Here is a 16,642-nt window from a genome sequence, read left to right on the forward strand (position 1 = left end):
CTAATTTTCAACTGTTTCGGGATAAGTATGAGAATGTTTTATGATATTTTTGAGAGATATGTTAAGTTAAAGCTGCAGCGTTGCAGCTGTGCACTGAGAAATATATACCCTTGTTCAGTCTAGAAAACGGTAGACATGTTCATTAGATTGTAAATTGTTCTAAATTGATCCTCGGGGGGGAAATTGAGTTACGTTTTGCTCCCGTTCTAGAATATAAATATAGAAAAATAGAAAAATCATAAGAAAATACAAATAAGAAATATATATATAAAAGAAGTGCAAATGATAATGCTGAAAAATAGGATCTATGCAAATAATATAAATGCATACATTTATAAAAATGCAAGAATGGTGAAAAATAAGAATATTAGTTTTATAAAAATGCAAGAATAGTACTGCATTACAGTTAAATCAGTATATAGTATGATATATATATATATATACATATATATATATATATATATATATATATGTATATATATATATACATATGTATATATGTATATATATATATATGTATAATAATTTAGTGCAATAATTCAGCTGTACAATAATCTGGTTTACTCTGGCATTAAAACTGCATTTATTTATACAGAACATTTAAACTAGTATTAATATTTTATATATATAAAAAATAAAATATATATTAATATTTTATTTTTATTTTTTCTTGAATTTTTTTATAAAACTAATATTCTTATTTTACACCATTCTTGCATTTGTATAAATGCATGCATTTATATTGTTTGCATAGATCCTTTTTTTCAGCATTATTATTTGCACATTATATATATATATTTCTTATCTCTATTTTCTTATGATTTCTTTATTTTTATTTCTTTATATTGTAGAACTCAATTTCCCCCCTGGGATCAATAAAGTATTTCTGATTCTCTATTTATACCCTTCATTGAGCTGTGAGTGTGACTCCAAACAGAGTTCACTGAGAGGTGTGTAGGGAGACCGGATTGTGATTAAGGCCCCAGGCTACGTGAACGCATCATACAGTTTACCTCAGCAGGTGCATCGAATACTCGAATGTGATTGGTTCCTGAGGCGCGTCTGTCATATCGATGCTTAACCAATTAAACCGCCCCGTCTACTACCGACGTCACTTTTACCTTCGACACCCTGTTGAACTCAAATCAAACTTTTCAAACTCAGATTTAGTTTATTATGAACACAGGTATCCGGATTACACCTCTCTGGAGCGCCTGTTAACGGCTTATCAAACTGTCAGGCTGTCAGTTTAGCTCGGATACCTGTGAGTCGTGCCATCCTGGTCCTGGTCTGGTCCTGGTCCTGGTCCTGGTCCTGGAACTGTTTCTTTTCACCTGCTTTGTCCAACTGACAGTGAGCCACCATGTCAGGTTCAACACTACAGGTAAATGTTGATACAGCTTGTCTTAATTCATCAGTTTAATTATAATGGAGACATTAGTTAACCAACCTATTAATATGAACCAAAGTTCAGGTGTACAGGTGATACCTGCTACTGGATTTACCTGTTTGTCTTGTTTGCTTTTCCTCATAGTTCCTCTGTGTGTCTGTCTGTATGGTTGTCACACAAATAGCTATTTACAGGTTGTTACCTCCTCGACATAAACCTTCTCCCAGAATATATATAGTATATTATTTGAGCAATCTAAAATGGTTTCTTTCAATAAAAGGTGAGTTTACACTTTGAATATGTCTCTTCGTCTTGGTTAAAGACGACGAGGAGACATCTTATGTTAGTTAACCCTCAATAGAGACCCACAATAGACCTGTTTTTGTCTTTTATATTATATAATATAAAAATAATACAAATTAATATTAATTTGTGTTTATAATCACAATTAATATTTGTTTTTATTCAGTGACACAAAAGAAGAGATACTGTTTTGAGAGAGTAACTCATCTTTAAATTGGGCTGTGTAGGACTTCCCACTGCTAGTAAACTGACCTGGATGTATAAAATCAGTGACTTCTCCTTTAACCCTCTGAGACCCACAATAGACCTGTTTTTGTCTTTTTTTAGGGGGGTCCAGGGGTCTTTAGGGGCAGATAGCAGGTCAACAGTAGATGTCACACATAGAAGTGGTGTACATCATCTGAAAGCTGAGAACTTGATTAATTTGAGATGCAGCTCAACACTGTGTGTCAAGTTCTTCTAGTCATAAATAAGAAATAAACATGAATTAATTATTTAAAATGAATTGTATAAGGGTTTATAACATTATGATGGAAGTATATGATTTCCACCCCCATGCTCTATTATGTCTCATAAGTTGTTGCAGCAATCTTTGGGTTTTGGTGCTAAATTTAACCTTTTTTTCACGCGAGAATTGATAAAAAATGATCAATAATCCCTCCAAAATACCACATTAAGACACCAAGACCTTGAGGAACACCATATAAAAAGCCATGCTGTGATTTGGTTTCAAAAACTTTTGACATTTTGAGATTTCTGAAAGAATTGCGTTTTTCGGGCAATTGCATGGCGAGCACTTCTGTTGTGTAAACTGCTCAGAAACCCCCTTATTGTGAATCTACCTAGGAAAGCCATCCATCCTATGAATGCTCTAGGTCTCTAGTTTGTGGCTGTAAAGTTTCATGAGGCTGTGATTATCCTAGAGGTCACCACAGGTCATTTTATACAGGGAGGTCAAATTAAAAAAAAAAAATGGTCTCACTACAGTGAAATGTCTCCTATGGGGACTAACATCATCACACATGAATACAGTTGGGCTCATTGGATCCACAAGAGTCTCAGCTTTACAGTGATACCCAATTTATGTAATTCAAGACTGTTTATGGACCCCAGTATGCAGAAATATTCAAACACACCATTTTAGAATAGAGGAAAATAACACATTTATACTGCCATCCATTGGATGTGAAAATGTCTTTTAATAGGACCCAGATTTGACTACACTTCCTAGGAAAGAAAAAGGTGTACTTGTTTCGATTGACAGGTGTGTCTTACGTAATACACATGAATAGATACCGGTAATACCCAACACAAAAGCCAGCCGCCTACAACAACAGCTGTTGTTTTGGTCGGCCTTTAGCAAAGCCAGTTACTAGTAACAAAAGGATTGATGATCTAATAGTTAGTGTACGTAGGTTAGTGGTTTGTTTAGTATCTGGGCTTCGTATCCAGTCATTGAGTAGGATGATAAATGTGGGCTGAAGCATGACCTTAAAACTCATCTAATCCAATCTTAAACAAATCCAACAATATCGTCATAAAATCATTTGTTTATTGTTCCTGCATAGCATCTTTTCATGTTGGCTAACTTAATTCGGTCTTATTATTGTTTACAATAACAATAGCATGACTTAAGAATTCAATTAGGGTTATTATTTTGATAATTGATCATTTCTTTGATTATTTTCTTGAGTACTTGATAATAAATAAATAAATAGGAGGGAAACCTGGTTTATAAACTGCAAAGATCTCATCATGAAGGAATTTGTTTTGGATCTTTTGGTTGTCAGTCGCTGAGATGATCCAGAGAGGAACATGTGAAGAGTCTCTGCACTATTTAGTCATAATTTAATTGGAGCTATCTAAGTATAATGTTTCAGATTAAGTCCAAAACTGATCTCTAAATATCTTTTTAATTGCACATTCCATACAGCTAAACTTAAGTAGCTGTCTATTTACATATTACTGATTACACGCATATTTGAAAATGTCTCTTTGGACTCAGAATTTGTGATTTTTCTCTTGACACAGCACCTGATTTCCTGACACAGATAAGGCAAAGTTGCCACTGTAGTAGAAAGCTTAACAGATCTTTATCCACAAGGGGGAGGCGTTGTGTTGGTGATCCAGTGACGGTATAACTGTCACAGCTTGGTTTAAAGCTGCAGTGGGAAGAAATGGAGCAAAAAGTTATTTTTATAAAACGGTCACTTTATCCTGACGGCAGTGCATGAGACAGGTAATCTGAAAAAAATCACGTGCCTCTGTGTCCTCCGGTGCTCCTAATGGCATCTGCAAGATTGGGTGATTATACAATGTTATGTAGGGCGGCAACTAACAATTATTTTCATTGTCGATTAATCGGTTGATTATTTTCTCAATTAATGGAGTAGTTGTTGGTCTATAAAATAGTGAAAAATGTCAATCAGTGTTTCCCAAAGCCTAAGATGATGTCCTCAAATGTCTTATTTTGTCCACAGCTCAAAGATATTCAGTTTACTGTCATAGAGGAGGAAATAAACCAGAAAATATTCACATTTAAGAAGCTGGAATCAGAGAATTTAGACTTTTTTTTTCTCTTAAAAACATACTCAGACTGATAATAGTTGATCAATTAATCGTTGCAGCTCTATTGTTATAATATGCAATATAATATGTGATACATAACCACAGTTATCAGACATTGAAGCAGTTGTGATGTGTCTCCTTCAGGGTGGCAACCTGCAGGGTCTGGATGAGGAGGATATTCTGGACCCAGAGTTTCAGCAGCGTTTGGAAGATGCTCGTACTCTGCTCAGGCAGGAGATCCAGCGGGAGTTGAAGATCAAGGAGGCCGCCGAGAGACTTCGGCGGGCCGTCACCAATCGCAAAAGCGCAGCCGACGTGGAGGGCCAACTCAAAGCCTCGAGCCGCAAGCTGGAGAAGTTGCACTGGGAGCTGCAGGAGCTCAATGCCAGATGTATGGCCACAGAGAAGGACAGCACCACAGGTAAAAAACAGGCACCAGGTCTTGTTTAGCTGCACTTTTTATGCAAATCAGCAGCCGGACTCATTTACATCTGTGGACTAATGTTGTGTTCACACTATGAGTGACACAGCAACAGGCTACAAGTCATTTTCAATGGAAGCCGGTGACATGAAGCTACAAACTGATGCCCGATATTTGTCGCTGTGTGATGGCGTGACGTCCTACAAGTAAAGTTTAGCTGGTCCCAACTTCTTTCAGTGCTTCAATGACGCCATGAAGAGTCAACCAATCATATGTTTTTGTTTCACCCTGTTCTGTTCGATCTAAAAAAATGCCGTTCCCAGCACTATTTAACGACATACCTACATCAACGAACACTTGAGCAACACTTCAACGGCGACTCGTCGACAGTGTAGCTGGCAACGCTTGGCTGTTTTGTCGCTTTTTTCGCTCGTAGTGTGAACACAGCATTTGTAAATAGTAAATAACCTGCGACATTAAAACATTGGGTAACACTTCATTTTACAGGTCTGCAAATTTCATGGTTATTAGGTGATAATTAGCAAGTAGCCTATTTGAAACTTCTTTGGAATTACTGTAGGCTGCTTGGAGGAGGAAGACGACCTATCAGCAGAGTCGTGTCAGTGGGAAGAGATCACATCACCGGTGGCCAGTCGAGTCCGAACCCTGAAGAAACAGCTCACCATGGAGACCAAAGTCAAACAGGGCGCCGAGAACATGATCCAGACTTACACCAACAGCTCAGTCAAGGTACAGCAGTCAAGTCAAGTACATTTTATTTGTACTGCTTTACAATCTGTACACAACAGTTTGACCACAATTCAGCACACTGACCATAAACGGTCCAGCCATTTCCACCTAGTCTTGTTCCTCTCATTGTATCACGGATGTGTCTGCGTTGGACAACATGCATTAAGCTCTCATTTATTTTCCAGGACAGGAAGATGGTGACTACAGCCCAGCAGATGTTGCAGGACAGTCGCACTAAGATTGAGCTCCTGCGCATGCAGATTATCAAAGTCAATCAAGCCAGAGACGGGGAGCGGGATGGCTCGCATGGTAAATCTTACAGCACGTGCATGTAGCTCTTCCCCAACGGCAACACCGTATAAAATACCCATTACTGAAAACTGTGACAAAACCCATATAAGAGAGTCATTGAATCACTGCAGTAGTCTCATATTGACAGACTGAGTCACCCTCAATAACAAGACAAATGCTAACAACATGGAAAATAGATAGAGTCAGAGCAACACAACCTCCTTTCCACCATGGATCCTGTGTTTCCCATGCCAATAAGCCCCCTTGGACTGAATTAAGTTGATAGAGAGGTGGTCTCTTCCTAGTATAACATTTACTAGCTCAGATTCCAAGGTGTTAAAAGCGTGCTGCTTCCTGTATCTGCTCTCAGGTCACCCCGTGGACTTGATCGGTCGTCTGGAGCAGCGGGTTGCCGACCTCATGCACCACGTGAAGATTGAATCGGCCGTAGCAGAGGGCGCCAAAAATGTGGTGAAGCAGCTGAGTGGGCGTAAGATCCAGGACCGTCGCGTACTTGCAGAGGTGGGTACCAGCTGGGTACTTGATGTTCTGTCTGTTTTTTATTGACATATGAGACTTACAATATGAAGAATAATGTCATTATTTGGTGATTTAATTAAGATCAGAGCCAACTACAAGACAAGACAGCAGTCATAAAACTAAACCTAAAATACTGAGCCAGGCTGTACTCTGAAGGAGTGTTGTGTGTCCTTCAGGCCCAGGCACGAATGCAAGAGTCGTCTCAGAAGGTGGATTTGTTAAATCTCTCCCTGGAGAGACGTTTAAGCGAGCTGCCTGAGGACCATCCGAAGCATGCTGTCGTTGAGGAGGAACTATCGTTGGGATCCTCGCCTTCCTTCGGCATACCAAAGAAGCAATCCACCGCTCTGTCCTCTTCCTCTTCTTCTTCCTTCTTCTTCAAACCAGCCAGTCTAACAGGTTGCTACTAATATACAGTCCAATATATCGTATCGAGCACCTTTTAAGTAGGATTTTGGGGTATCAGAGGGTAACACTTCATTGTACAGGTCTACAAATTTCATAGTAATTGTACCCTAAGTGTACCCTAACAGACTGTCCTTACATTGTTGTACAGGTACTTTTACTTATGTAAGAGAACTTTCCATCATTTTGTGATTTCTAGAACATTTATATTTTCTTCCTCAAGCAAAATCATGTTTTCCATTAAACTTAAAATAGTGTTTTTCTCAAGACTGAATTGAAAATGCTTTTCCTCAGGTCGGTTGGAGGTATGTTTGATGGGCTGCCAAGACCTGTTGGAGTCCGTCCCGGGCCGTAGTCCTGAGACCAGCGTCTCGGCCTCGCCTGTAAGCCTCTCGGATGGGAAGTCTCTGAAGGTGAGAGCCGGCCTGTCAGTACGCAGTACCAATGGCAAGACAACCAAGGCCGATGAACTCTCCTGTAAGTCAACACTCTTTTGTTTGGTCATTTTACTTCCCTTTATGTAAATCATGCAGCTGTGTATAGATGTATGTCGAAAGCGACTGCTTTATGACATTGTATTGTTCTGTATTTAAAATATCCACGCAGCCTGTTACAACCTTTATTGGTGTTTATTAGTGAGTGTCTCCTGTGTCTTTGTGTTTGTGTCTCAGCGGAGATAAGTGCTGTGCTGAAGGTGGACAACAGGATAGTGGGTCACACACACTGGAGACAGCTGGGCAAAGAGGCCTGGGGCCAGAGCTTCAACATTGAGCTGGAACGGGTCAGTGGCTTTCACTTCAACAAGCAACTCACATTACCACTGAGCCAGAACGGCATTTTTCAAACGAATACTCCGCTAACCTGCTTTTAGAACGACATAAAAACAAACATAATTCACTGACTGAGTCACTGTCCCTTGACTTTGATAAAGCAGTGTTACAATAAATTAATTTCTAAAAGGTCATTTTCCCAGTCTGTAGCGTGTTTCCAACACGTTATGCACTTTATTAGATGTTAGGCAGCCAATAGGCTTATTTTACAATTCAATTCAATAATAATAATAATAATTATTATTATTATTAATATTATTATTATTATTATTATTATTATTATTAATAATAATAATAGTAATAATAATAAATGAAAATATAAGATACATTCAAAGTAATGATTGAAATAATAAAGAAAAATGATTCGGAAAAAAATAAAAAAAATACATATTGAATAAAACTTATATAAATAAAAACACACATCTGGTGCACATACAAGTTTATAAATCTGAATGCGTCAGTAGCGATCATGAAGAATAAATAATGGTAGACAACAAAACTGCATAAAATCCGCCCCCACCCATCTCCCACCCTGTCCGTCTTCCTCTTCATGAGAGCCTGTACCAACACACCAGTGTTGCTCGCCCTCTTGACTAAATAGTTTATAACAAAATGTCATCTCAATCTTCCCTCATGTTGAACATCTGTTAACAGCCCGAGAACAATAACACAGAGCCCTGACATCTTGTCCCCCAGTGAGTCCTTATGGCCAAGTACGTCTCTGATACTCCTCTAACCTCCTACTCTACTCATGTAATCCCACTGCTAATCCCCTGACATCTGCTTTAATCTGGCTTTACCCACACACGCCCAGCATCCCTGCTTAAGACTCAGGTTTTGATATTGCATCCAACATCCCATTTCTCATTCTCTCCGTTTAACAGTGAAGCTTTACACTTTAACCCTCTGAGACCGACCGACTTTACTGTCTTTCAGAGGCTCTAGTAGGTTCAGTTTTAGGGCTAGAGTGAAGCTAATAAAGTCCCTTGACCTCTGGCCTCAAGATATGTGAATGAAAATGGGTTCTATGGGTACCCATGGGTCTCCCAGTCTTCTGAAAAAAAAAGAAATAAAATATTCAATGAGATTATAAACACAGATTAATATTTGTAATGTGTGTGTGTTGATCTAGTCCAGGGAGCTGGAAATTGCTGTGTACTGGAGAGACTGGCGAGCGTTAAGTGGGGTGAAGTTCCTGCGGCTGGAGGATTTCCTGGATAACAACCGACATGGCATGTGTCTCCAGCTGGAGCCTCAGGGCATCGTCTTCATTGAGGTTCTTACTTTATTTTTATTTTTATTTTTTTATCTGCAACTCCATTTTCATGTAGGCATCTTTGTGCTTCCAAATTTACAATCCAGGACAAATAAAACCTGCAATAAACATTCCAAACTAAACAAACAAAAAGAAAAACTGGAAAGAAAACAGAAAAAAAGATACTTTCATATCAGTTTATTTCCTCCTGTGACATCTGCATGTCTTTATTAAAGTCATCACTAGACAAACACTAAATAATAAACAGCTTGAATGGAGGGTCCTTCTGCGTTCTTTTCCAGGGTTTCAGCCGTTAGCAGAAAGCCGAGACATAGGTTACCAAAGTGAGCTGATCAATAAGGTTATGAGTAATGTGTTGTCAACTTTAGCTGTGCTAAATTTGGAAATAACTGAAAGGGTTAGTTCCGATTTTTGAAATGGGGTTTTATGTAAACTCCTGTGTAAGATTACTGTTTTTGTCAATGGAGTCTGGTGGCTTTGAGAGTGATAGTGATATAATGTCTTCATTCCCGTATTTGTATATGAATATATAAGGAACACCACTGGGAAGCTACAGAATGATATAAGAAAACTAATAATGGACCTGCCCTTCAATTTGAGAGCTTAGCATAGTTTGCTACCCACATATTGTACCTGCATTTCTCATTCCAGAGTCGACTTCATTTCCAAATATATTCAAGTTTTTTTTTTCACAAAAACATCCCAAGCAGTAAATATTTCTCTCCCTATGAAACAGCCACCAACACTAACGCTGTATCAGTCGTATACATGAATCCTAATCATCCCCTCTGTTCATTTGCAGGTGACATTTATCAATCCCGTCATTGAGCGGCGCTCCAAACTCCAGAGGCAGAGGAGAATCTTTCCTAAAGAAAAAGGTAGCAACATTTATTCATATAGCATTGTGCACTGTGTCTTCAGATGCTTTTTTTAAATTGAGGTTCTGGCAACATTACATATTGTATATGTCCAGTTCCAAATATGTACAGAACCACATTTTTCATATGTTTCGAACAACCTTAACAAACAAACAATACACAACACAAAAACAGCAGGAGTTACAACTTCACAGACATGATACACACACAAAAACACCACCAGGCCGACATAATTACATTAAAATGAATAGGGTACGCTGTAGTCAGTTCCAATTGTGTTAATTAAGTAGAACAAAGTGTAGTACAGATGGGTCCACCGTGTCCAAGACTGGTTGCCATGTCAAGTCAATTTTATTTGTATAGCCCAAAATCACTACTTGCTTATTAAAGTCTTCAGATTTGATCTATTTTGTCTCCATTTGTCCTCACAGGGAAGGACGTCCTGCGTGCGGCCCAGATGAACATGAACTTTGCCACTTGGGGTCGTTTGATGATGAGCATCCTGCATCCTTGCAGCTCCATGGAGCCCATGAGCCCTCCATTAGCCGGCCCAAACGCCGGCCTCCCGTCGTCCACCACTCCTCCTGCACGGTAAGGCTCAAACACTGTGACCCAGAAACATCTCTTTGTCCCGTCTATGAAAGAGCTGCTACAAAAGTGAGCTATTAACTTCTTTGCGTAGCTTTGCACGGCGTGACTCGAGGCTGTTTTTCTACCCGCTCATGATATCTGAGACTAGAGAGGATGTGACTTCAGTGGGAGGGCTCATAGAAACATTATCACTAACCTGCATTCAGAGTTAAGAGAAGTAAGACACAATGCTTTATAATAAATAAATATGCTAGGTTGTGAAAATGAGTGTTTTTAACCCTCTGAGACCCACAATAGACCTGTTTTTGTCTTTTTTAGGGGGTGTTTAGGGGGAGATAGCAGGTCAACAGTAGATGTCACATAGAAGTGGTGTACATCATCTGAAAGCTGAGAACCTGAAGATTAATTTGAGATGCTGCTCAGCACTGTGTGTCAAGTCGTTCTAGTCATAAAATTAGGAATAAACATTTTTAGTATGTATGTGTTATTTTGTTTGTTTGTACTAGTAATTGTTTTTGGGGTAGTTTCTTCATAAAGAATAAAAAGTTGTCAGACAATGTTACTCTGTAATTGTAAATCTGTAATTGATTTTGAGACAGAAACTTGAGTTTGAGTGTTGTGGAGCTAGATACTGCTCAAAGGAATTTAGAAAATCAAGGTACATCACTGAAGGTAGGCAGCAATAAGACCACAATAGTGGCAGTGTCATAGCTTTCCCTCTTGTTTTTCAGAGATTTTACTGAGGAACAAACCAGCAGATCTCCACATCGCTCAAAAAAGAGCACGAAAGACTCTCCACTGGTGAGTGAGTCAGATGGTCTGTCTCAGTGACAAATACTTGAACAGCAAAAATATTCATACAATGGTTAATGCCAGAAAAACAAGGGGTTAATGACAGAGGCTATTTACTTTGTATAATATTAAAATTTAGATAATCTAGAGCAGTGGTTCTGTTCCTTTCCTAATATTTCTGTTGCTCTCCAAGTCAATTTTTTTATTCTGCTTTCATTTGTCCTTGTTTGAGTGATTCAGTTGATGAGTCAGTTTATCTCTATTGTCTGAAAAACTAGCATCCTGGTGAGAACAAGAGCCCAAAGCCCAAGCGACAGCCCTCTATTCATCCATTGCCACAGTAAGTCATAGTGACATTTTGCATTTTTGTTAATTATTATTAAGATTTGTGAGTGTGATGGTATGAGTGCAGAGAACACAGAAACAGAGAAAATGGTAAAAAGCCAGTAAGGAATTCTTCAGTTGCAAAATATTTTGTGCTCCCGTGCTGCAGGGACGGAGGACTTCAGTTGGAAGACTTCAACTGCATTTCAGTTCTTGGGAGAGGTCACTTTGGTAAGGTACGCATCTACTCTAACTTGTTCTACCTGTAAAAATGTCAGTAGCAGCACTTTGACCAGAAAGGTACTCAGTTAGTGAAGGTTACGAGGTCTCCTAGTGACCTGGAGGTGGAACCTTCACCCATCTTTCTCTTCCCTCATCTCCTGTCTGCTCCCGTCTGAACTCTCTATTAAAGCTGCAGATGTTTTTAAGATATGAAGGTTAACATGCATCAAACCTTGTAACTGATCCAAGGTGTTGCTAGCGGAGCATAAGAAGTCAAGCAAAATGTACGCCATCAAAGCCCTGAAGAAAGGAGACATCGTGACACGTGACGAAGTCGACAGGTAAGCAATTCCTCAACTAGAAAACTTCAAAATTGCTTTTTGAGTTTAAATATGACAATGTCTACAAATGTCTCTCTGTGTGTTTGTGTTCAGCCTCATGTGTGAAAAGAGGATCTTTGAAGTGATCAACACCTCCCACCATCCTTTCTTGGTGAACCTGTACGGCTGCTTCCAGACTGCAGACCACGTGTGCTTTGTGATGGCCTACTCCCCCGGAGGAGACCTCATGACTCACATTCACACCAGCATCTTCAATGAGAAACAGACCTGGTAAGCACACCTCACTCTCCGTATAAAGTCCACTGACTGACATGCAGAAAAAAATACAGGACGTTGCTATTATTCCCATCACTTTCTCTCTGGTTTAAGGTTTTATTCGGCGTGCGTGCTGCTCGGCCTGGAGTTTCTACACCAAAATAAAATAGTTTACAGGTGAGACCTACTCAATCGTATTACTTCACACCTCGCTGCATGTTGGGAGTATGTTGCATGATTTGTGGTTTGTGTCTGTCTGTCAGGGATCTGAAGCTGGATAATCTGCTAATGGATGCAGATGGTTATGTAAGGGTAGCAGACTTTGGCTTGTGCAAAGAAGGTAAGATCATTTTTCAAGCTCCAGTAAAAGTCAAACTCTTGTATGTGATGTAAACTTTCAGTACAAAGCAATAAGTGGTAACACTTAATTTTACAGGTCCGCAAATGTCATGGTAATTATGTGATAATTAGCAAGTATTTGAAATTTCTTTGGAATCACTGCCAAATTACCCCAATTTTTACCTCAAAATGTATCGTAAATTACTTTATTATAAACATTATTTAATGATTTTATTCCGCTATTTCCCACTAGCTGGTAATTTATTTAATACATTTCCAGGAAAAGAATATAAAGTTAATTGATATGCTTTATTCCCATGTCTGCTGATAAATAGATAATAATTAGAAAATAACTTATTTGCTATTAAAAAGTCCTAATATTATGAGAATAAAGTCAGAAGTTTAAGAGAAAGAAAGTCGTATTATGAGAATAAGTCAGACGTTTACATAAAAAAAAAATACTCAATCTTTCCCAATAGCTGGTAATTTATTTAATACATTTCCAGGAAAAGAATACAAAGTTAATAGATAATAATTAGCAAATAACTTCTTTGAAATTTCTTTAAAAAACTCCCTGAATCATTACATTAGCTACAAGGTTACATTTGTGTTGACAATAAGCATATAATCATTAAATAATGTGTATAAAAAAGTAATTTTTCGATACATTTTGAGGTAAATAATGGGGAAATTTGGCAGTAATTCCAAAGAAATTTAAAATAGGTTACTTGCTAATTATCACCTAATTACCATGAAATTTGCGGACGTTTAAAATGAAATGTTACCCAATAAATATTTTAGTTGGTAGAGAAGCATTCATGTCATGGCTTGGAATGTGAACACCTATTCTTGTGATAATATTTCAATAGTTTTCTGTCATTATTGCATGTGTGTAATTTGTCTGTATTGATGTTTGAGCATGGCTGTTCTGTGTGTAGGTATGGGCCACGGGGATCGCACAACGACGTTCTGCGGCACGCCAGAGTTTCTGGCCCCGGAGGTGCTGACGGACAATAACTACACCCGCAGTGTGGACTGGTGGGGGCTGGGGGTCCTCATCTATGAGATGATGGTGGGGGAGGTCAGTATAAACAAACAAACAATAGCTTTATCAGATAAATCAACAAAACTGTTTCAGTATATGAACAGCATTAAGTTTGTGCTGCTCTCTCTCCTCTCAGTCTCCTTTCCCAGGTGACGATGAGGAAGAGGTGTTCGACAGCATCGTCAACGATGAAGTGCGCTACCCTCGCTTCCTTTCTCCTGCGTCTGTGTCCCTCCTTCAAAAGGTTGGCCTCCTATCGAAATGGATTTGAATTCTCTCCAGGACTTTTCTCATGATGGATGACTTAATCTCTCTCTCTGAATGATATGAGGTGTTGTGTGTTTGTGTCCCCTCTCCTGTTTTGTAATTGACTCCCCTCCGTTGCCCTCTCTGTGTTTTAGCTGCTGCAGAAGGAACCTGAGAAGAGACTCGGAGGAGGAGAGGAAGACGCCTCGGAGATCAAAAGACACAAATTCTTTCAGGTTATTATCCAGCCAGGCGCTGCTCACCCCCCCACACTGTATTCTCTTCACTGAGAGCCTCAACTCATGACAAAAAATGACTAATAATCCCTTCAAAATACCACATTAAGACACCAAGACCTTGAGGAACACCATAGAAAAAGCCATGCTGTGATTTGGGATCAAAAACTTTTGACATTTGGAGATTTCTGCAAGAATTGTGTTTTTCGGCGATTGGATGGCGAGCACTTCTGATGTGTGAACTGTTCAGAAACCCCCTTATTGTCAATCTACCTAAGAAAGCCATCCATCCTCTGAATGCTCTAGGTCTCTAGCTTCTGATTGTAAAGTTTCATGAGGCTGTGATTATCTTAGAGGTCACCACAGGTCATTTTATACAGTGAGGCCAAATAAAAAAAAATAAAAGAATGGTCTCACTACAATGAAATGGCTACTATGGGGACTAACATCATCACACATGAATACAGTTGGGCTCATGGGATCCACGAGAGTCTCAGCTTTAAAGTGATACCCAATTTATGTAATTCAAGACTGTTTAGGGACCCCAGTATGCAGAAATATTCAAATACATAATTTTAGAATAGATAACAATAATAGAAATCTTGTGTTTCTGTGATTCCTGCTCTTCATATGAACTCATTGTCTTGTCGACAGGGAATGGACTGGGCCGCTCTCCTGGCCAAAAAGATGAAGCCTCCCTTCATGCCGGCCATCAGAGCGCTGAAGGACGTCAGCAACTTTGACGAGGAGTTCACTCGCCTCAAGCCGGTCCTCACCCTCCCGCGGACGCCCTGCGTCCTCACCGCCGAGCAACAAGAAGTCTTTGCTGATTTTGACTTCTCTTACATGAGTTGACCAAAGATACTCCTCCCTCCAACCCTCTGTGCTGCCAAATCACTGTGAAAGGCTGTTTATACCTACTTTTATTTTACTCTTCTGATTCAACAGAAGCTGAGAAACTACCGTCCTGCCTTTTTCATGTCCCCACAGTTCCAGGTTCAAACTACAGAGTCTCTCAGACACTCGACGACAGGCTGCAGCCCGGCCGGTTTCGCTGGAAAACGGACACATTTTGACACTCGCTGGGTCTGACTTCCTTTATTTTTAAAAAGTTTTTGTCTATGCCAAATTGATTTTGAACGCTTTAATGCCGACTGTTTCTATCATCAAGCCGTAGGAAGGCTGAACATTTACTGTGTACACTATATGAAATGTCACCAGTGCAATATTTTTTACAATTGGACATTGTTCCAGCCGTGTCAATCCAAAGTACTAGATTGTAAATATGTACGTTAGTGAACAAAACGGACTCTGAAGGCCAAAACATGACATTATATTAGCTTCTTCTTCTATATAGTATAACCATTATAGCTCTATCTGTTGTTAGCCTCTTATATGCTGTACTGAAAATAGCCAAATTGTTAATGTAAGTTCTTTCATAGAGATTTCTCAATCAATACAACTGTTTTAAAACAATACTATCATGAAGATAAGGCTTATATAGAACATTATGTAAAGTGTAAACTACATGAAGGAAATATTAATGAATAAATGTATATCTGCTGGACTTTTAATGACCAGGAAACTCTTCATGAAACATTTATGTATTGATGTATAGTCATTTTCAAAGTAGTAAAAACATTGCATATAATTCAAAAGTACATAACATGAATTAAATGTTAATTTGTATAAAACCAGAGCTCTCACTGATAATGGCTCAGTCCAACACTACTGCTGGTACATTGAATTCAACACCACATTTATTGCTGTCTTACACGGTTACTATTGCACAAGGAAACGCTCAAAATGGAAATACCAAACAATGTATTGCACCCGAAACTCTCTACTTAGCTTTACTGTTCCAGTCTTCCTCCAGTTACTCCGTTCAAATAGTCATACAAAAATGTAAAGACATTTTCTTGTTCAAAATAGTTAAAAAATTATGTACAATATAAAATAGCTTCAAATGCTGTCCACTGAAATCCTGTACCTCATGGTTGGAGTAGATGCTAGAAACAATAAAGCAGTTTTTACTACCTTCATATTTCAAACATGACAGAGTATTAGGAACACACTGAGGAAAAAAAAAAATTTGATATTTAGAGAATAAAGTTGTAATATTACGAGAATTACGTCATCGGTTTACGAGAATTTTTTTTTTAATATGAGAATAAAGTCATAAGTTTACGAGAAAAAAAAGACGTAATATTACAAGAATAAAGTCATAAATTTAAGAGAAAAAAAGTCGTAATATTACGGGAATTAAGTCATAAGTTTACGAGAAAAAAAGTTGTAATACGGGAATTAAGTAATAAATTTAAGAGAAGTCGTAGTATTATGAGAATAAAGTCATAATATTATAAAGTAGTAATTTTACGTGTTATTTTAAAGGGGAAATAGAGCAGCTGTGTGAAGATGGAGCATCTTGTGAAGTTATACTTTAGTATAAGTTTCACAAATAACGAAATACTTCATCTTTTGGCACATCAGCGGCACATTATCATCAGTATCAGGACCTTGAAATGATTGTGCAAGAAACTGCGTTTATTCCGAAGAAAGAAACACGGACCTGATGGGGAAACTGCCTCTTTTGTGGAGG

General features: G+C 38.6%; 1 protein-coding gene across 1 annotated transcript; it reads left to right on the top strand.

Moving 5' to 3' along the window:
* The first annotated feature begins 969 nt into the window (after positions 1 to 969).
* On the top strand, positions 970 to 15,617 carry pkn3 (protein kinase N3). Its single transcript, XM_074617941.1, has 22 exons — positions 970 to 1,384; positions 4,406 to 4,682; positions 5,263 to 5,432; positions 5,618 to 5,741; positions 6,094 to 6,245; positions 6,440 to 6,662; positions 6,963 to 7,145; positions 7,340 to 7,449; positions 8,631 to 8,774; positions 9,577 to 9,652; positions 10,084 to 10,243; positions 10,975 to 11,044; positions 11,314 to 11,375; positions 11,529 to 11,595; positions 11,831 to 11,922; positions 12,016 to 12,192; positions 12,292 to 12,354; positions 12,441 to 12,517; positions 13,455 to 13,597; positions 13,698 to 13,805; positions 13,963 to 14,043; positions 14,698 to 15,617. The coding sequence occupies exons 1-22, from the start codon at positions 1,364 to 1,366 to the stop codon at positions 14,896 to 14,898; spliced, it is 2,781 nt and encodes a 926-aa protein (XP_074474042.1). The 5' UTR covers positions 970 to 1,363; the 3' UTR covers positions 14,899 to 15,617.
* Positions 15,618 to 16,642: the final 1,025 nt, after the last annotated feature.

This window comes from Sebastes fasciatus, chromosome 19 (genome assembly GCF_043250625.1).
Source record: "Sebastes fasciatus isolate fSebFas1 chromosome 19, fSebFas1.pri, whole genome shotgun sequence".
In the NCBI taxonomy this organism is placed as follows: Eukaryota; Metazoa; Chordata; class Actinopteri; order Perciformes; family Sebastidae; genus Sebastes; species Sebastes fasciatus.